This window comes from Nannobrachium achirus (assembly GCF_963921795.1).
Source record: "Nannobrachium achirus genome assembly, chromosome: 15".
NCBI classification, from domain to species: domain Eukaryota; kingdom Metazoa; phylum Chordata; class Actinopteri; order Myctophiformes; family Myctophidae; genus Nannobrachium; species Nannobrachium achirus.
The window spans coordinates 13,327,542-13,349,544 of NC_137822.1; the positions used below are offsets into that span (position 1 = coordinate 13,327,542).

At 40.9% G+C, this 22,003-nt stretch overlaps 2 protein-coding genes across 2 annotated transcripts in view; one reads left to right on the top strand and one right to left on the bottom strand.

Moving 5' to 3' along the window:
• astn2 (astrotactin 2) overlaps window positions 1-22,003 on the top strand; it is a gene marked incomplete at its 5' end in the record, with an annotated part of 725,257 nt that overhangs the window by 246,006 nt on the left and 457,248 nt on the right. Inside the window, 1 exon segment of the mRNA XM_080743421.1 lies at window positions 21,767-21,874. Coding sequence (XP_080599547.1) covers window positions 21,767-21,874 — 108 coding nt within the window.
• Window positions 10,139-11,041, bottom strand: LOC308299054 (kelch domain-containing protein 3-like; the record flags this gene model as incomplete). Its single annotated transcript, XM_080742780.1, has 1 exon — window positions 10,139-11,041. The coding sequence occupies one exon, from the start codon at window positions 11,039-11,041 to the stop codon at window positions 10,139-10,141; it is 903 nt and encodes a 300-aa protein (XP_080598906.1).

Sequence of the window (22,003 nt, forward strand, 5' to 3'; positions counted from 1 at the left end):
AGCTAATGAACAGAACAAGATAAAAACTCGAAATCTTTTTCTGTTGCAAAGTAGACATTCTATTCTTCGTTGCCATATAATTGTTGTCTTTATAGTCGAAACCAAATTTCTCCAGTAGGCCTTCAAAGATGAGCGACAATTCTCAATTTAGCTGGCAGTGGATTGAGCTTTTTGTTCAATTCTGTGGCAGTAAAAGAGTTAATGACCAAACTACGGTAATAGATAAAACAGAAATAAAAAGTACCGCATGACATCACAGGTTCAACCCTATTCCTTGAGCTTTTGGGCCTGTGGGTCCCTGACTATATACTGTGAGCATCTTACGTAACGCGAAGACATATTGTGTAATAGTTTCATCATGTCTATGCACTCTCTGCAAAGGTATGTCTCTATACAATTACAATAGCACAAAAAGACACCCCAAGCATCACTTGGATAATGCAGTAGAAGTAGGCATGTGCTTTCAAATTATAAAACAGCATTCTGCATTGAGTTCCAAGTAGGGAAATAAAGAATTGGCCTCAACTGTTGGTTAACAAGACACTAAACATTAACAGTGTTAAAGTAAAGGTTCCTACTATATAACACTACTCCGGTTAGGTTGACCCCATATATACGTATCTGTCTGACATTGTGTTCTTCTTTTTTGTTGACACTGACAGGACATCAATTTTGATTTATTAACATTGTTTGTTGCCTATTTATCTTTTGTCAAGTGGCACTCCCCTCACATGCATCCAGCTACATGTGTCGGATAATACTGTATATAAAAGATTAGGCTTATCATACTCATAACTCACCATCAGTCACCAGAACAGTCGTGTCGACCCAAACGTCCAAACAGCATCATAATCCATTGTCCAGAGTTTTTAATTAGTTGCAATTAAAGTCATGCTAACTTTAAACTACTAATATGACTTGATTAAATTACAAAATATGCCCTAAAGTTGGACAGTCCGTTTAGACTCGAGTCATTCAGCCAATTCAACATGTTATTTTGGGTGCGTTCGCAAATACAAAAACTAATATATGAGTGGTTCTGTGTGCAGTCCCGGTGTGCGAACATTCACTAATGTTGACAGGTTTATATGCGAGAGAAACAAGCTACCAGGTCTTTGAATACATGCCCAAATGGATACATGGGAGGGAGCACTTGCACCCCCTGGCTCCATTGATTAGGCGCCAGTGGATGACAGCCCCATTGACTTCCCTAAATTAAAGTTAAATATTTTGAATGTGGGAAAACAAATATAGGGCAGGCATTTCTTTGGTGCTTATCAGCCCAGCAGTTTTCTTCATCTCATGTTTTTGTTGTTGTCAATTTTCTGATATGCTTGAGGTCATCGGTCTAATTCTGATAACAGGTGACAACTAAAGCGAACAATGTAGTCTGTCTTCTTTGAGTGATATACACAACAATGCTCATAGCTGCCTAGTGCCTACTGGTACTTATGGTCAAGATCAACTTGTAGATGTGTGCTTACATTTTGAAACTGCTGTAGTGCTCCAAAGTGCACACAAGAATGCTGTCTCTAAATGTGTCTGTCAAAGCACACACACACACACACACACACACACACACACACACACACACACACACACACACACCAAGGCACGATAGGCAGGCACAGAACAGGGGAGGGGAATAGAAAAATCACACTTGTGTGAACTGAGCGGTGGAGGCTGTGTGTGTGTGTGCGCGTGCGTGCGTGTGTGTGTATTTGTGTGTGTGAATGTGAGTGTGAGTGTGCCTGGCCTGGCCTGAACAACAGCGCCCCTCCCTTAACATGTGTGGTCAAAAAAGGTATAGCAGGCTACATACTCCACAGGCTACATACAGACAGACAGACACACACACACGGATACACACACGGCCACGCTATGGAGACGGTGTGACCACCGCTCAAAAAAGAGCGTATTTGATTGCCACTGCCTAGAGGATGTATGCCCCCTGGAGGGTTAATGCCCTAGGCTGCAGCCCTGTTAGCCTGTGTGCTAATCCAGGCCTGGTAGCTGGCAGGTTATCCTGTTAGCCAGAGCAGAATGCAAATTGGTCTATATGGAGCCTGATATGCTGCCGCAAAGTCAGCGGCCTTGCTCTATTTTTCCCATCCTTGCCTATAATTTGAAGTCTCACTGTGTATAAGGCCGCCACCTTTTTTAGCTGTTTTGTTTTTTGTTTAATAAGTTTTGTTTGTTTATTTGTTTATTAGTGTGGTTGTCTGTAGGGAAATACACTATTGTTCTGTTCTGAGTTTATGGAGTAACGTTTAGCATAACCAGCATTCTCTGTGACGTCACGTCTATGCAGCCTCCTCATTGGCTGAGAGCAGTTATTGGGGCTTCCTCATTGGCTACAAGTTATTCTATAGAATCTGTGATGTATGGCCACATCACCTTTATATGGTACAAACATGGCAACCACACTCGCAATTTCCCAGAACTGCATCTTTCTAGTGTGTTTATGTTAATTAGTGTGGTTGCCAGGGCAACCACATTATTACTCTGGGGAATTCTGCAGTTTTTACAACTCTTAGTCTCATTGACTTGAATGGGAAACTCCATATATAGTGAGTAACTTTTAGGTATCTGACCTTTCCCATTGACTTTGAATGGGAAACACCATATATAGTAAGGTAACTTTTAGGTAGCTGACCTTTCCCATTGACTTTGAATGGGAAACACCATATATAGTAAGGTAACTTTTAGGTATCTGACCTTTCCCATTGACTTTGAATGGGAAACACCATATATAGTGAGTAACTTTTAGGTATCTGACCTTTCCCATTGACTTTGAATGGGAAACACCATATAGTAAGGTAACTCTTAGGTAACTGACCTTTCCAATTGACTTTGAATGGGAAACACCATATATAGTGATGTAAGAGTAGGGTAACCTTTTAGGCAACCACACTCGCAATTCACCCAAATTAAAGTAAAATATTATATCATAATGACATCAGATAAAACCTTAAAATGAGTATATAAAACCTTAAACTATTGATATGAGTATCATATCATATCAATAGTTGTACTAGATTAGATGAATATTCTATGGCTAGGAAAAATGTGACTACAAGATGCATCAAATCCAAGTCCAAAGTGGATGAAGATTCTAGAGCAAGGAGAAAAGAATATATGAGAAAATATAAAGCTACAAGATGCATCAGCTCCATGTCCAAAGTAAATGAAGACTCTAAGGCAAGGAGAAATGAATATATGAGAAAATATAGAATTAGAAGATGCATCAGTGGACCAATGGAACAAGATCCCCCCAGTGTTGAAGATGAGCAAGATCTACTAAGAAGGAGAAACGAATATATGAGAAAATATAAAGCTACAAGATGCATCAGCTCCATGTCCAAAGTGGATGAAGACTCTAGAGCAAGGAGAAAAGAATATATGAGAAAATATAAAGCTACAAGATGCATCAGCTCCATGTCCAAAGTAAATGAAGACTCTAAGGCAAGGAGAAATGAATATATGAGAAAATATAGAATTAGAAGATGCATCAGTGGACCAATGGAACAAGATCCACCCAGTGTTGAAGATGAGCAAGATCTACTAAGACCTGGACATGACCTAGATAGTTGTTTAGAGGCAGATATGAAAAAAGGGATGAAAGATGAAACCGAAGAACAGTGTATGCTAGAAAAACAGCGTATGCTAGAAGAAATCGCTATAGCAGATTTTCAGGAAGACATTAAATATGGCCCTATTTATGTGTGCACAACTTGCCATCGGGCACTATTCTGGGAATCTGTATACCAGTGTCATCGTTCCAAGTTCACACAAAAGCAAAAGTTGGTTGCCGTGTACTTCACAGGCAAATATGTTCATTCGTGTGACGATCAATGTGGAGGCCCGCAAAATTGCACTGTACCAGAAGAAAGACGTCATGAGTGGATATGCAAAAATTGTCACGATACCCTACTGGCTGAAAGAATGCCAGCCTTAGCTGTCGCAAATAATTTAGAGTTATCACCTATCCCCCCAGAGCTGAGCAACCTGAATGTGCTAGAAAGACAACTATTAGCTTTGGCCATACCTTTTGCCAAGATTCTCACACTTCCTAAAGGAAAACAAGGAGCTGTACTTGGTGCTGTGGTGTGTGTGCCATCACAGGTACAAACCACAATAAACACTTTACCAAGAAGGTTAGACTCATCTGGATTGTACCAAATGAAACTAAAACGCCGTCTGCGGTTCATAGGCCATCATTTGTTTCACATTGTCAATATAAATAATGTTGTACTAGGCGCAAGGACACTCAAAGTGACTCACCCAGGTTACAAATACATCACAATCGATGATGATAACAATGTGGAAGGCCAGGTTGAAAACATGCCCACAGACGAAATCATGGACAATTGTAATAATGCCGAAATATCAATAAGAACATAACTACAGTAACCAAACTTTGGCTGGTGCTAGACAAGCCTGAAGCAGGACTGAAATACCAGAGAACTACATCTGGCGCCACACAGGTGTACATCGACAGAATGGAGGAAAACCTGAGTACCCACAAAGTGATTCGCAGGCAATTTCCCAACCAGCTGGCATATGCTTGCACGGCTCACAAAGTCCAAGGTATGACTACACAATCCGCAGTAGTTTCTTTGAAAGGAGTCTTCTTAGAAGGCATGGCCTACGTTGCCCTCAGTAGGACAACAACATTGCAAGGATTGCACATCATTGACTTTGATGAGAAGAGAATCTGGGCTGATCCTAAAATCACAACTGCCATGGAATCCATGAAGACTGCAGCTCTGGACGGTGTCATGCCACTGTTAAAGTATCGAGAGACAAGAGCCCAAACCCAAATTCTCACGATTGTCCACCACAACACTCAAGGTTTATTGCCTCATATTCAGGACCTCACACAACACCACGAACTGACATTTACAGATGTACTGTGCTTGACAGAAACTCACCTCACTGACTCCTTTGTGGCTGACAGTTTGCAATTAGAAGGTTACACCATGTTCTATCGCAACAGACACAAGTCATACACAACATTACCTGACCGTGTAAAGCAAAACGGCGGTGGCGTCGCTGTGTATGTGAAGAACCATTTCCAGGTTAGTGAAAAACGTTACTTTCACAATGTTACAAACCTTGAGTTTGTGGTTATAATGATCGAGTTCCCTATCAAGATTTTGATCACTGCAGTGTACAGACCACCATATTATAGTAACCCATTTATGGAGAACCTGGAGGCGCTACTAAATTCCTTGGAACCTATCGACGACCAGCCCATCGTAATCTGTGGAGACTTCAATGAAGATCTATTGAACGATTTTCCTGGACCCATAAGAAAGCTTCTAGAGTCAAGAGGATATGCACAAGTTATCAAGGAGTCCACCACAGAAAAGAACACGCTGCTGGATCACATGTACATCTCAAGACCAGAACAATGTATACAATCTGGAGTTTTACGTACATACTACAGCTATCATAATCCAGTATATTGCATATTGTCCACCAAAGACCCCATACCTTCAGGAACCTAAGACACTATATATGGAAATTCCGAATATGACTAAAATATTACATCATAATGACATCATATAAAACTTTAAAATAAGTATATAACTAATTATTATTATTAGCTGTATCATATCATATTATTAGTTGTATTATTAGTTGTATTAGTTGTATTATTAGTTGTATTAACACAGTACATAAACCAAATATTAAAGAAATTCAAAAAATAGAAGACACTAGCCTATAAGTGGACGCCAGACTAGTAAGAGACAACAGATTAATCGTACTAGAGGTCAATCTCTTTAAACCAAAGAGAAGAGGTCTGAACAGACTATTGAGAAAGAGCAGACTAGACTGACTACAGCCAGATTAGTGAGAGACGCCAAATTAGTCAGAAGGCCATATTAAAAAAAGAAAATCTCTTTAAACCAAAGAGAAGAGGTCTGAACAACACACAGGTTTGAACAACACACAACCAAAAGAGAAACCAAAAAAACTACAATAGAAAGAGACCCCTAACTATTCAGACTAGACACCAAACTAGATAAATAGGCCATACTAGCTAGCGGTTCCACAGAGACTACAGGATCGATGCACAGCACCGTTCAGGGTAACAGTGGAGTGGCCTTAGCCCATAAAGAAGTGAACGGGAATTCCCAGCTAGGTGATGATCTCAGTAATAAAAGAGACTCGATATTGGAAGCAGTAGCAAGTGCAGACAAGCCCCTCAAAGCGAAGGCGAGTCAGGCAGAAAAGAACCCTATGAAGCGTGGATACAAGGACACTGAAGAAGGCAGTGGACAGAGGCCACCTGAGAGCATGGAGGTGGATCGAAGCAAAGCCAGCCCTCTGCAAGTAAATGGGAGAACTGCGGAAGATGCTCCTGCTCACCCCGAGATCAATCCTAGACTGGCCAACCAGGTCCATAGTGAGATCAAACCTCAGAAAGAACTCCTCAAATCTCTAATGAACGGGAGCCTGTCGCAAAACAACGTTTCAGACTCAGAAACGCAAAACAGGACAGTTCATAGACAGGAGCAAGATGTACAAACGCAAAATACCACATCATCACCAGCCACATTATCCACAAATCCACCAAATACCTGTTCCAGCAATATTCAGTTCAAGAGACCATGTACATCAATACGATCTATTAAATCTTTAAATTGTTACCAGTCACTATGGAATATCCGTGTTTGTGTTTTAACCAAAACTGAAATTAGGTCATATAACAAGGGAACATATTTTTCTTTTCAAATTAGAGATGAAAATGATGAAATTAAAGTTACAGTTTTTGAGGAAAATATAGACAGATTCTTTGATTTAATTCAAATAAATAAAACCTTTATTATTTCAAATGGAACAGTAAAAAACATAAATAAGAAATTTTGTTTTGGAAATATGAAGAGAGAAATTATATTAAATAAGCATAGTAAAATTACCTATTGTGAAGATATTTTACCAATTAGCAACACACGTTATAATTTTGTTCCAATAGACCAACTAGATAAACATAACACAGGTTCAGTAATAGACATTATCGGAATCTGCATTTTTATTGATAATATCACCCCTGGAACATCAGCAAATGAAAGAGACTATCTAAAAAGAGAAATAATATTATTAGATAGTACCAATTACACAGTAACACTCACCTTATGGAATAATGAGACGAATAAAGTTCAGAACTCCGCACAACCGATATTAGCACTTAAAAATGTTTTAGTGTCATCATATCATGGAAAGTCACTACGAACAACAAGTAATACAATATTATTGTTTAGTCCGGAAATAACAGAATCCCTTGAATTACAATCATGGTTCGACATTACAGGAAAGCATCCTTCCAGTGAACTTTTAAGACAGAAATGGTCACCTCTTAGTTACGGTAGCAAAAGCAAATGTAAAGTCATTAGCACAGATGAAAAACGGACCAACAACACAGAATGAAGAGTTCTATTCTTGTATTGCAGAGGTAATAATGATTAAACAAGACACGTGCATGTATGAATGTTGTCCTTCTGACAAATGTAATAAGAAGATTTCTCCATCAGTTAATGGTAATTATTTTTGTACTAAATGTAATAAGGAATATTATGAATTTAGATACAAACTTTTACTTTCAGTTTTAATAAAGCAATCTGACACATCTTTATGGGTCACTTGCTTTGAGGACACAGCTCAAATTCTATTAGGTTGTACTGCTGATTCCATAGTAAATTATACTGAGACGGAAACAGATATAATTGACAATATATTTCAAAGAGCATGTAAGACCTATATATTTAGTAATTCGGTCAAGAAAACCACATATAACAATACAGAACGTTTCAGTACCACAGTCTTACATATCCAAGAACATGACAATATATAATATTAACACCCAATAATTAGATAAGCTACACTTACAATTTATTTATTATGAACTCATAAAGAGGAAAGTAGGTTTTGTATTTATTTTTTATTTTATTTATTTACAGTTTTTCATTTTAATATTTTTTTTATTTATTTTATTTATTTACATTTTTTTATTTAAAATCTTTAAATTGATTTTTTATTTTTCAATCTCATAAGAAAATACAAATATAAGAACTTTTATTTAAATACCTTTTTTTAAGAACAGTCATTTTTATTTATGGCCACTTGACCATACACATACATTTTTTATTTTAATAGCTACAGTATTGTATTTATTAATTATTTTATTTAGTTATCACCATATATAGTGATGTAAGAGTAAGGTAACTTTTTAGGCAACCACACTCGCAATTTCCCAAATTGCAATTTCTCTAGTTACTTACATTATAGTCCTTGGGAAACTTTATAGAGTTCTAGGGTAACTGTTTATAGACCTCTAAGGTAACTTTTCCACTGCCATTGGAAATGGCAGGGACAGGGAATTCATAGGGAATCAATAGGGAATCAATGGGAGTGGGAATCAGTAGGGAATCAATGGGAGTGGGAATCAATAGGGAATCAAGTATATGCACATACGCCATTTTGTTCTACTTCCGGGTGTCTTTCGACTTCCTTCACAGGTGTTTCTGATGATACTAATCAAGGGTCTGTTCCATTCTGGTCAAACAGTCAGGGTGCTGATATTGTGAATGTTCAGCTCCACCAGTGGGTCTCAAAGTGTCCTTGAGTGGGTTCCAAATGTCCCCATACAGGTGTGTAACAGAGAGTGTACAAATGGAAGCAAATGAACCTGCAAGGGTCCATTTTCTTCCATTTGTTGATTCCATTTGTACAGAGTTTATGGGGGTCATTGAAATTAAAGAACCACTGTACAATAAATCAAACAGAGCCTTAATTAGTATCACAGTAACACCTGTGAAGGAAGTCGAAAGACACCCGGAAGTAGAACAAAATGGTGTATATGCATATACCCAATTGGTCGAGCTTCACATGACAGTTAGTGTACTGTAGATTAGCATATAGTCAGCAACCGTCAGCAACCACACTCGCAATTTCCAATTGCATTTTCTAGTATATAAATTATTGTGGGCTCGCTGAAAGCGAGAACACAATGTTACCTTCATTAATTTATTTATCTATCAAGTTCTCCTCAAAAATGACATAACCTATTACGTCAATTTAGTCAAGTTCTCCTCGACAGTACAAAGGCAGCTTTCCTCAAGGCCCTTAGCCAATGAGATGCAGCCAAAGGGTAGATCTTTGTGCCCATACATGGTGTTACATGCAAGCCCACATTGTTTCGTAGGAACAGTGTTTCTAGTTACAATTAAGATTTTTGCATTTTATATTTGGCAGACACACGTATACAGAGCGACTTATAAATGCAAGATCGGAATAAGCAGAGTAAGCATCATTGAACTCTAGTAGTAGTTTACAAACGAGGTAAATAGGCAACATAAGTGCAGCGAGAATGACGTATAAGAAACTATGATACCAGGTAAACAAAGAACCTAGCATCAGTCTAAATAACAACATGCTAAATAGCATTCATAACATTTGTGGTCAAGAAGAAAAAGTGACAAAAAAGATGAGCCCAACAGATAATATCTAGCATCTATCAAACAACAAACAAAGGTGACAAGAAGCAATACAAGGAGTGAACATTGGAATGAGTCCAAACAGCATTCCACATTGAAGTCATTCTGACTTCAATGGGGAAATTATTCCACAGTTTGGGATTCAGAGTGTCATTACCAGAGATGACAGAGCCAAGAGATTTGGTGTGGAGGAGAAAAGGATGGGGCCAGGTATAGACCCCTGGGGGACGCTGGTCAAGAGGATGCTGTGGGTGAACGCCAACCTTTCCAAGAAACCTGGTAGGTCCGACCAGTCAGGGAGGAGAACCACTTGAGAGCCATCCCAGTGATGCAAAGGTCAGCAAAGGAGTTTCGGGAGAAGCTGATGGTCTACTGCATCAAGGGCTGTTGACTTGTCTAGCAGACAGGACTGCAGAGTAGGTGGTGGCCTGGGCAGCATGCAGTGCTTCTGTGACTGCGAGGAGGGCTGTTTCAGTGGAAACCTGCCTGGTTGGAATCCAGCAGGTTAGAGGGAGAGGAAGCTGATTATAAACAACACGCTCAAGAGTCTTGGAAAGAAACAAAAGGAGTGATACCGGTCTGTAGATCTTAAGGTCTGAAGGGTCAGGGCTTTAGTGTGCTTGCTGGCAGCACATTCATTTTATTTTATTTCTGTTGCTCTTGGTAGTCATGGCTGCCAGTTCCCACCTGATATCATGTGGGAGCCCCGAATGCTCCAGACCGTACTGAATAACAGCTAAATTGCTTAACATCTTTAGACGAGGACTCAAGTCCAGGATGTACAGGTCATTATCAGGTTTATATATGTATCTGTGTCCTCCAAAGAGGATGATACGATCTCCCACCAAGCAGCAGCACATCCTGTACATCCATGAACTTGGGCCTTTCCCCTTGGGCAGAACCTTCTTCCAGGAGAAGGTCCCTGGGTTGAATTTCCAGACATCGTTTAAACACCGGTTCAGTTTCTCACCACCGAATATGTACAGCTCTCCATTGTAGGCAAAGGCTGAATGACCTCTGTGTTCTTCTGGAAGCAGCCTTGCAGAAGGTGTGCTCAGCCAGCAGTCGGTCTCTGTGTCAAACACTGTAATCTTGTTGTAGTAGTCCTCTAATTGGTCCCCTTGGCCCCCAAATACAAACATCTTCGTCCCGATGATGGTGGCCGAGTGACATACTGAAACAGGTGCTGGAGTACCTCTGGTATTAATTAAAGACCAGACCATTGTGATGGTGTCCAACTTGTGGATGTCATTAGTACATCGGTACGTATTCACCCGGTTGTATCCTCCAAAGACATACATAGTCTTCCCCAAGACACAGGCCGAGTGGTCATCACTCGCCTCTGGAACAGTCCCAGAACCATCAGGCTTAAACCACCTGTGGGCGTTGACATCAAATGTATAAAGCACGTTGCAGTAAGTACTTGTGTCTAGATGAATCCCACCCCAGATGTAGATGATATTGTCAATGAGCACAGCTGTGTGGCCCCATCGAGTGCAGGGCACCTCAAGGGATCTTTCTTCTCTTCCAATTGCCATGGAAGTAAAATTCATCCAACGCAAAGACACAGTGTTGAAGATGTGCACACCAATCTGATCTGTGTTATCCACACAACACCCCCCAAAGGAGTACACCTTGCGCCCCACTGCCACAGCAGCATGGTTGTATATCTGTTGTCCTTTAGTGAGATGCACCGTCCAGCAAAACATTTCACAAAGGATTACCAGTGGGGTAAAATCACAAAATGTGAAATTCTGCTTTCTAATAACTACAGTTTCCACTACTTTTGAAGGTGCAGTGGCACAAATGTCATGCAAAGTTTGGCCAATCCACAGAGCTGATATGTTGGACTGGCCAATCGGGGAAGCTGATGGCCTGTTGATCATATTGAACCATGTTATGAACAAATCATAAGACAGGGACTGTCTGATCTGACCCCGTTTGACACCCCAGCGTCTGATGGGTGAAACCTGCGCATAATATCAAACCTACTGCCACTTGAAAATTCCAAATGCCTGAATCAAAAGATTCGGGATGGCCTTTCTTCCTTTGCCTGCTGGGAGTGTTTATGCAAGTTTCATGCCGATCAATCCAGCGGTGCTAGAGATTTGCTGCTCACAGGGCATATGGACGGATAGACAGGAGAAAACATATAATCCCTTTTCCTGGCCGTTCCGGCCTGGCGGAGATGATTATAGAACATTGCAAAACGCAGTGGGACTACTGTAGTGTCTGTCGCTGGCTGTCAAAATGGAGCAGGAAGAAATACAGAAAATACTCATCATACACATACTGTATACTGTATGTGCAAATGTAAACACAGCTGTTGTCCTCGGTCATGGGCTTAACCACATACTTGGGCCTCCTCCTTTTTTTTCCCCTACACCAAACAAGGGAGGGTTCTTGGTTACACACATACTGTAGTAAACCAATGGGTCTTCTTTCAATACAATAATCTGCAAAGTAAGGGTTATATACCCTTTCCTCCATTCTCTTTGGTCTGAATAAGCATTTTGAAATGCTGGTATATTCTTCTATTGTCTATTTGAAGTGATTCTGAAGTGAATCAGTTTCAACTGAAAGAAAATCCCTTCTTTAACAGCCATGCACTCATGAAACTCACTGTAATAATACAGAAATGACTACTTATTTTGTTCTCTCTCTTTCTCTGTATGATGTCTCAGTGGAGATGGGGTTCACAGGCTTGCTGGTGATGGTGTGTATCTAGGTGTGCTGGTGTGAAGTGTACCCTGCTTCAACCGTAGCGTGATATCTCCTCCCCCACCGTAGCAAATGATTCCTTTTTATTGCTCAGAATGAACTCATCTCTACCTCACTCCCCTGCTTTCCCACAGCCCTAAAGCATTCTCATTACAGGCGAAGATTGGAAAACAGTCTCCCTCACCTTCTGACTATCTCTCACCCTGACCATCTGTGTCTAACTCATCTACATGTGCCATCTCTTTCAGTGTGCCATCTACCACCAGCCTTTTTTTTCTTGCTTCAGTTTATAAATCTATCTACACACTACAGTACATCATATTGTCATAGTCGGGCGAAAACCTTGTATGTCCATAACTGTTTCTTTTCAGGAAATGGGAAAAATGGATGTAGTTATTATTTATTGACGATCAATGTGTCACATCATGACTCGTGAGCTTGTAGATTGGCTATTTTTGTGACTGTGGTTATAGTGTGACACTCTCATAGGACATATAAAATAGGACATTCATTTATGAAATAACATAAAAAGATGGAGAAAAGATGGAGATGCAAGTTTTCTGCATGCCATCGACAATCTATACATTTTTATTGGCACCTCACCCTCACTCAATTCTTTCTTCACATTTTGCTCTCCCCCTCCCTTTTTTCACTCCCATCATCCTTTTTGTTCAGGATGTTCACCCTCTCTTTCTAACCTTTTCTCCTTTTGTTTTCCTCTCTCACATGCAACGTTGTGCTACTCGTCTGCAAACACCTCATCCTCAGCATTTGTCCTTCTTTGCTAAGCACTGTAGCATTCATGGAGAAAACACGGTAAACAATACAATATCTGCATCAAGGTATTTTGCCTTTTATTGCAGCATACCTTCTCTTGAATTAAGTGAATTAAACTAATTTAGTATTACTTATATTAATACTCTTAGTCTTAATGTTATGTAAAGCACTTTGAATTGCCTCGTTGAAATGTGCTATACAAATAAACTTGACTTGAACAAAATGTCAGTACTGTATGAAGAACAGAAATATCCAACCTTTTATGCAGCTTCCTTGGCTACATCTCTTTGCATATTCACTGGGACCCTTAATGAAATGAGTGGTTGAACTTGAATTCACGTTGGTGGGTGTATATGTAGTTTACGAACAAACAACAACCATTAGCCTCGAGGTGAATTCTGAAATGTAGCAAACCATTATCGATGTATCATTCAAGGGTGACAAAAACAGCATGTTGTCTCCAGCCCCAGATTTAAAGGTGTTGATTGAAATGAAAGTCAACTGTAATTAGATATTTAAATCATTTCATCTTCAATTATACTGTTGCATGGAGTTGCTTCCTTTTAACCCATTTAGTCCCAGAATTATTGAATGCTTTAACTGTTGAAAAATAGCAGATATACAAGCTCACAGCACGGAACCGAGTGCCGCGCTGCGAGCTTGTAGATCTGCTATTTTAGAAAAATCGTGAAAATGTGTGCACATTTTTCAAAATATATTTTTCAAAGCAAACTCAAATCTCTGCTTCTGGGGGGTCCCTGCAACAACATATTTTGAGATGGGGGTCTGCGGCTAAATAAATGTAATTTTGGGGGTCCTTGACATGAAAAGGTTTGAGACCCACTGATTGAGAGGAAATCGGGTCAAAGATCGGGTTAAAGATATTCAAAGACTTGCACACATTTTCAAGATTATTAAAAAATAGCAGATCTACAAGCCTGTCGCGCTGCGAGCTTGTATATCTGCTATTTTTCAAAAGTTAAAACATAAAAGAATGGTTAAAGTGGTTAAAATCTAACGTGACTCGGGCGCGTTCCAGGTATTCGAGGAATAAAAGGTGGATATGAATCGCTCCTGCAGTCGTTGTGAAGTGCATGCAGTGTTTCAGCGAGAAAACAGATGGAGGGGAAGCGATATCAAACGAAGGTGTGAGAAGAAGGATGTGCTAGACACTCCCTACAGGATGGGCAGGACTGGGAGAGAGGAGATAGGCAGGCGCCCGGTAATGAAAAACTTTACTGCTGACACAGTGGAGTTTAGCCCTGGCGCTTTGGGAGTTGCTGCTTTTATGGAGGCTTGGTTTTGGACACTGACTGCCCTTGTGGTGGAAGGAGGAGAAGTGAGAGGGACAGAAACGGAGATGTACTGAGAGCACGACAGAGGCTGAGAGAGATGGATAATTATAGGCAGATGGAGAAAGCGGGCGGGATTGACTTCTACTTCGCACGCCTTCTATTTGGCCTCTAAGGCCTGATTCATACTCGGTTTGCGCTCTGTGCCGTGCACTGAAAATAGCCAATCTACAAGTTCAAGGCGTGTCACGCTGCAACGTGTGGTGTAGATCCGGCTATTTTTGGTCCGCGACACCGGCACGCGACTAACTATACACGAGGCTTAAAGATTGTGTGTGTGTGTGTGTGTGTGTGTGTGTGTGTGTGTGTGTGTGTGTGTGTGTGTGTGTGTGTGTGTGTGTGTGTGTGTGTGTGTGTGTGTGTGTGTGTGTGTGTGTGTGTGTGTGTGTGTGTGCACGCTACTAAATGAGTTCACATAGTCCTGTATTTCACACTCATTGGGCATAAGTGGTCTATTTTTTTTTACCTCCTTCCCATTTGTATAGTTCATGTACAACCCTCAGAATGTCTCCCGTGGTCCCTTTATCCCCCATACCCCCCATAGACCCTACACCGGTGGTCCGGGGACCCCCAGGGTCCTTGGGGGGCTACCTGGGGGTCCCCAGCAAAACGTTTTAATCTAGCATCGCAATCATTTTAACCACCATATTGTATACTTTGGCTATTCAAAAACAGCAGCTATACGGTATACAGGACAAGCTCATAGCGAGTCAAAACCTTTTCAGATGGGGGGTCCGCGGCCTGGCGGTCCTCGACATGAAAAAGTTAGAGAAGCACTGCTCTACACATCCATGTACAGTACAGTGGTACATGTACGTATCGTATATTCATTTCTCAGCGCTTTCTCCTTCTCAGCCCCCCCCCCCCCCCCCCCCCACCTCTCCTGCTTTCTTCCTCGTTTGATCTGTTGGCCGCTAGTGGTATTTTTCCTGTCGTTTCAAAGCCTCTGGAGCTCAATTTGCAAATCAAACTGGAACATGTCCCCTGTGTGTGTGTGTGTGTGTGTGTGTGTGTGTGTGTGTGTGTGTGTGTGTGTGTGTGTGTGTGTGTGTGTGTGTGTGTGTGTGTGTGTGTGTGTGTGTGTGTGTGTACTTCCATGCGCGTGCGTGCGTGTGTGTGTGTGTGTGTGTGTGTGTGTGTGTGTGCATGTGTGTGTGAGGCTTGGGAGAGCGAGCAGGCTAAAGAAAGAGGCTCCTCTTTTTCAACATTGCCATTAAAGCATGAAAACATGTATCCCTGCCACATGTAGTGGGGCTCTGTACTATGAAATGCCACTGGAAAAGAAATGCCATGCAAACTAATCCTATCTCTAACCTTTTCCGGATGTCAAAAATGGATTATGCCATCAAGTACATGTGTTCTCTTTGTCTCTAACCCGGAGTACTTATTTAACAACATGCAGCATAATAAACAGGTTTATTTGTAAATCGTAATAACATTTTTAAACAAAGAGTGTTGATAAGGGCCTCGTTCCTGTCCACCACCATGGCGTGAATAGTTTCCGTGTTCACAGGGGAAGTCGGGTGGGGGACGGTGATCTTTGTCGCTGCACCAGCAGCTACTACTTGCTTTGTTGAATGGTGAGGAAGCACTACAGCCTTCCAGTAGGTTAACACTGGCAGGTGAACCAGTTGGACCAGCAGTTATATGCCTACACAGAAATGTGTTGGGAATTCATACATTTACATAATGGGTTCTATTTTTGTCCATGCCTTACCCCTTATCCCTCGACTCTTTTACCATTTTTTTTTTACTATTTTGATTTTCTTTTTGAATATTTCAAATAGCTGATCTACTGTACAAGCTCACAACGTGTGGAGGTAGATCGGCTATTTGAAGTATTTTTAAATGTTTTTTTTTTTTTTTTTTTTAAAGGCAAAGAAATTTAGGCATAAGGGTTAGCTGAATGACTAAAATGTGTGAGTGGGTGTCCCGGGCAAACGTCTAATCTCTCGGTCTCGACCTGAAAGGTTTGGGAACCACTGCCTTAAACTATTGATAAAAGACAAGCAAAACAGTAAATGACTTGCTTGAATTCAATTCAGATGCACCGTACTGTGCTTTAATATTCAATCCCAGGGAAAATGAGAAAGGAAATGTATTGCAGTGTGCATACAATTATGTATATTGCTTTACTAGGGGAGAATTTGGAACATCCTCCCCATGAGAACATACAATATTGTATCTGGGAGCAACGGCGCCTGACGCTGAGTCACTGACTTCCCCATAGATGCTGCTTGTCTACTGATCCACTGATCATATGCACACATCTGCCATTTTGCCCTCGGAGAGATGTGTCGAATAGAATAGCACTGTGAGTGAATGTGGTCACAGTTTAGCTCACTCTTTCCCCCTGCACCCCGCATTTGTTGCTGATAAATCTATTTGGCAAATCAATTAAAGGATGACTTCATCCATTTTCAACCTATCTTCAAATTGAAATGGTCTTCACTCATACTCATTAAAATATGGTAGCATTGTGTCTACTTGGTCTGTGTCTCAAAGGAGGGCTATGGACACTGTGACAGATCATAAATCCGCCTACCAGTGACACATATTTGATATGATTATGAATTACTGTATGTGATTTTGAGTTTGTCAAAAGATTTCCAAAAATCTTTTAAAATGGCATCTTCCGACACACAATCTTGTAGATGGACTATAAGGCTGGGCAATATATCGAAAATGTATCGATATCGAGGTATCGACATGCAAGGTATACATATCAATGAAGACAGCTTGAAATGAGGTATTGGTGTATGTGTCAAATTAATTAACAGACACACTACGCATGCACGTAGCACATGCAAAAAAGCAGTCCATCTGTAACCAGGTGTGGTTATTTCAATAAAACCTAACCTACCTAACCCTACTATGTGTAATGTGCAGTGTGCTTGCATGGATATGCTATTCATTATCTGGGTTAGGCAGGCAGGGGACCTAAAGCAGAAAAAAACATAAAAAACTATATAATGCAATTGTTTTTTTTTTACTAATAACGCGAGTAATATCGATATCGAGGTATTCAACAACGTTATTGAATATCGAAGGTTTTCCTAATATCGCCCAGCCTTACTATGCACCCTACTTTTGCAAGACTCTCATACAACAAATTATATCATTAAATGGGGCATTCATTTGTGAGAAAACATACAAATATGAAATAGGGAGATACAAGGTTTCTGCCCGAGAGCAACGATATGGTAGTCTACGTTCTCCCCGGGCCAACAGTGAGGGAGTTGGCAGCAACCGTGTCCACAGTACACATGGGGGAATTGGCAACGGCTAAATTGGGGAGAAAATGAAAAATAACAAACCGTTATTAGTTAGAAAAATCCCTTTTTGCCCTAAAACTCGCATCTTCTCTATAAATAGTAGAAATTGGTTTGGAATAAGTGTTCTTTCCGCCTACCTCCCTAGACTGCAGTCATCATTTCTTGGCAAATGCCAAGCGATCCTTGATGAAATACCCCCGTTTATTGACTTCATGAATATTACAACCCATAACTTGTGAGAGATTTGTCTGGGCCATGAAGATTTGACTCATAGTTAAAAGTTCTGTTCTGTGGCGAGAGAAAAGTGCACAGTGAAAGTTTGAGGCGTTCTTTTGGTCTGGTGCACTTAAACAGCTTGGGAGTCTGCCTCTGTTTGGAGTGGAGCAGAGGCAATGTGCTGTAAAATTGGTTATGAATTTATGCATCATGTTAGAACATGCCCAGAGAAGTGGTGCATGACGACGCGCATGCACGCACACACACACACACACACACGCACGCACGCATGCACACGCACGCACACAAATCAGTTTATATTCATGACAGTATACCATTTTATTTATTTTAATCATTTATTATTATTAATGCATATTTATTTATTTCAATTTACATCCTATGCAGGATATAGAGGCTAGATCATTACTTAAACCAGTTCGGATAAATAACAAGGCGCGCTCTGCTGGCGTACAAGTAGGCCATACATAGCCACGAGTGCACATGAAGCAAGTTGGCAACTCGACAGAGTCTAGTCTATTTATTTTGCGTGAGTGCGTGCGTGCATGTGTGCGTGCGTGCGTGCGTGCGTGCGTGCGTGCGTGCGTGCGTGCGTACGCATCACCGATGGCCAGCCTGCTGTCTTCAACCACTGCATTTCATCAAGCACCTGATGCCCACTCCGTCAGCTGTCCTCCCTGCTTAGTACACTTCCTTTCAAGTGCAAACGCTTCATAACATACCTTGAAGTGTGTACACACGCGCCGCGCGCGCCCGCGACATCAGGAGAACAATCTCCAAATTCAATCCAAGTTCAAATACTGGACTGCCAGCCAGGTATTTCACAGATTTGAACATCTAAGGGCCTCAATCAACTTCTGTCACATTATGGTAATTTTGTTTTGCCCAAACCTAATCAAACCCAAGCCACAGAGTTGGGTAAAGCGCTCTCTCGCTCTCTCTCTCTCTCTCCCCCCCCCCCCCCCCCCTCTCTCTCCCTCGCTCTGTCTAGATTCTGTTTCTTAAAATAATGTGCCTGTCGGTCCTGGCATCATATGCAGTCAGAGAGACTGATGCACAATCCCATGCCAAATGTTTGTCCAAATGGATATTGTTGTGTGGTTTTCTCAAGGGATCATTAGAGTTTGAATGAGTATATTGTAAGAGAGAGAGAGAGAGAGAGAGAGAGAGAGAGAGAGAGAGAGAGAGAGAGAGAGAGAGAGAAAGAGAGAGATACGGAGTGAGAGTTAGAGAGAGATTACAGTAGAAGTATTTTAGGTGAGTGCCTCAGCATTGATGCAAAGAGCTGCTCCTGAAAGTATCTGCAAATGGAACCTATGAAACACATAAAAAGTAGTCAACACACAATAATGTATTTTCATGTTTGTTTAGGCTACATTTGTAGAGGCATAGAGAGCACATGATAAAAGGGTTGTTTGACAAAAAGGCATTTGTTTATACTAGTGTTGTATGGTTCTCACACATTTGTGTAAGGTCAACAGCTACTGAATAAAATGAAATTGAGCCGGTCAGAAAAAAAGAAAAAACAAAAACAAACAAACAAACAAACACATGAACGGTTCATGGAAACTTGTGTCGTTTGAAATAGGATTTTCTCTGCTGAATTATTTGGCACACAGGTTAATGTGGTGGCTGTTAATATTCCGATTCCACTGTATGAATACAAAAAGGGTGTTGATGTTTGTTGAATATAAATCATATGTTCCATGATTTAACCCTGCTACTTATACAGACATATTTTACTGTATCTACTGTGGATGTCATATTTCAGGATGTTGGGCTCTCTTGAAAGTTGGACAGTGCAAAAATCATTTGCTTTTCTAGCCATATAACTTTTACTGTGACTAGTTGTCATATTTCAGGCTTTTGGATTCTCTTGACAGTCTACAGAATTTCAGTATTTTAACTTACAGCAACCCTTTGCTGACTGTTTTGTCAAGGCTTACAATGACGTTGCTAAGAGATACCAGGCCAGGATTAATTTGCCCTCCACACATAATGACTGAATCCATTTCCATGGGAAATGTTACATTCATACTGCCTTTGAACAATTATTTGAATGCCTGCTGGTTAATGCCTGGTTACATATTTCCTAGCACTTTTGAAAATCTGAAGTGTTTCATCTCTATAGTGCCATTTAAAGGTTCTGAGTAAAACAAGGACAAAGCTAAGGTCAAAATAAATCTTTTGAGCTTTAGATTCATAAATTATTGTTAACTGTGTGTCTTCCTGTCGGCCATTCTGTCTACAGCAGTAGTTTTCAAACTTTTTGTGCCCAAGGCACACCAAAGGGCAAAGTCAACTCAAATCTCAAGGCAGACCTGGAAATATATATTCATAAGTAGCCTTTATGTCTAGCAAGTGTTATCAATCTTATCGATCTGTAAATCTGTAACAATATATTTTTTAAAGCATGTCCGAGGGGCACGGTGGTGCAGTCGGTAATGCTGTTGGCTCACAGCTAGAAGGTCCTGGGTTTGTAGTATTAGTAGTTTTTAAGTATTATTACTTGTGTTTGACATAACGGTGAGATACTGACTAGCATTGACTGTTATGGACACTTTATTTGGTTAAGGTCACTTTTTTGTTTTTGCTTGGCACTGCATTGATAAGTTGTACTATAAGTATTACTATTTGTGTTATGACGTTACACTTACGTAGCATTCACTGTTCTTGACACTTTATATTTTTTAGGTTTTTACCTACGTTTTTACGACTGCTCTGTATTGTTCATACTTCTCTGTACTTTGTAACCTTAACTGCCTCTGGGCGGCTGATTCCCCCCCTTGGGATAATAAAGGAGGTATCTCTCTCTCTCTCTCTCTCTCTCTCTCTCTCTCTCTCTCTCTCTCTCTCTCTCTCTCTCTCTTCGGTCCTGTGACCTGCCCTGTCCCAATAAGTCCATTACTCCTGTCCAGCCTCCGGCAAGTCCAGAACTTTTGTCCTGGCTCTGTCCTGTCCTGTCCCAGCCAGACCATTACTTTCACCCTGTCTGTTTCTGTCCAGTTCATGCCTCCAGCAAGTCCAGGACTTTTGTCCTGTTTCTGTCCTGGCCTGGCCTGTCGAGTCTAGTGCCTACAGTATCTCCCAGAACAGGTGCTGTCTTAACTGTCTGAACTAAACCAAGTTGAATGGAACTGAACTGGCACAAACTGAACTGGGTTGGACTAGAGCGGACTTTGAGTTGTTTTAGACTGAAGTGAAATAAATTCAACAGGGTTGGATTACTGGACTACTACCGGATTGAACGGATCTGACCGACGTTGGTGAGGCTCTACACACGATATCTTGGGTTTCTTTAAGAATCAAGAATATGGTCAGGCCATTTCTTCCATTTTTACAGATCCTTGTGAAATGCAATGGTTGCTCCGCCCTGCATAACGTATTCCTCTCTTTACATTGTTGCTTCTAAAAGGACTAATGTCTCTTAATCTCTTAACCCATTAAAACCGGGAAAGCAGTGTCATGGCTATTCAAAAACAGCAGACATACAAGCTCACAGCTCGTCACTTAGTGCCGTGCAGCGGGCTTGTACATCTGCTACAGCATTTTAGAAATGTTTTATGTTTTTATTTATTTTATTTTTTATTATTATCATTGTTGCATTACAGTCGAGTTGGACAGGAAACGGGGGGAGAGAGATGGTGAGAGACATGCAGCAAAGAACGTCTGGAACGGGACTGTGATGTGCTGTCAGGCTACATTAGAGCCTATACGTGCCCGAACCGCTAGGCCAGCGGCCCGGGCCATTTTGGAAAAATCTTGTTTGAGAAGTGCAGAATAATTTTGAATTACAAAAAAAGTCTGTCAACTACTGATCTAGAAGGCAATTGTAGAATTGGCCTCGGGTCTTAATGGGTGAAAAACCTCTCAATCTCGTTTTGTTTTTCTTGTCTCTCTGCAGTGTCTGGGGGTGTGTTTGGTCGACAAGGCGATTCAGGATCAGAGCCCGATGACGACAACCAAATGAAGTTCTACACAGAGCAACACAGGGGGCGCCGGCGCAGCAAAGGTGAGAGGAAATGGAGACGGATGGGTCTTCATTTTTTTTTGCAGAGGTGTCCCACTTGCTCTCTGCAGAGTGCACACTTGTCAGTAATGCAAGAGGAGCAGTGGGGAACAACACAAATGTATACAGTAA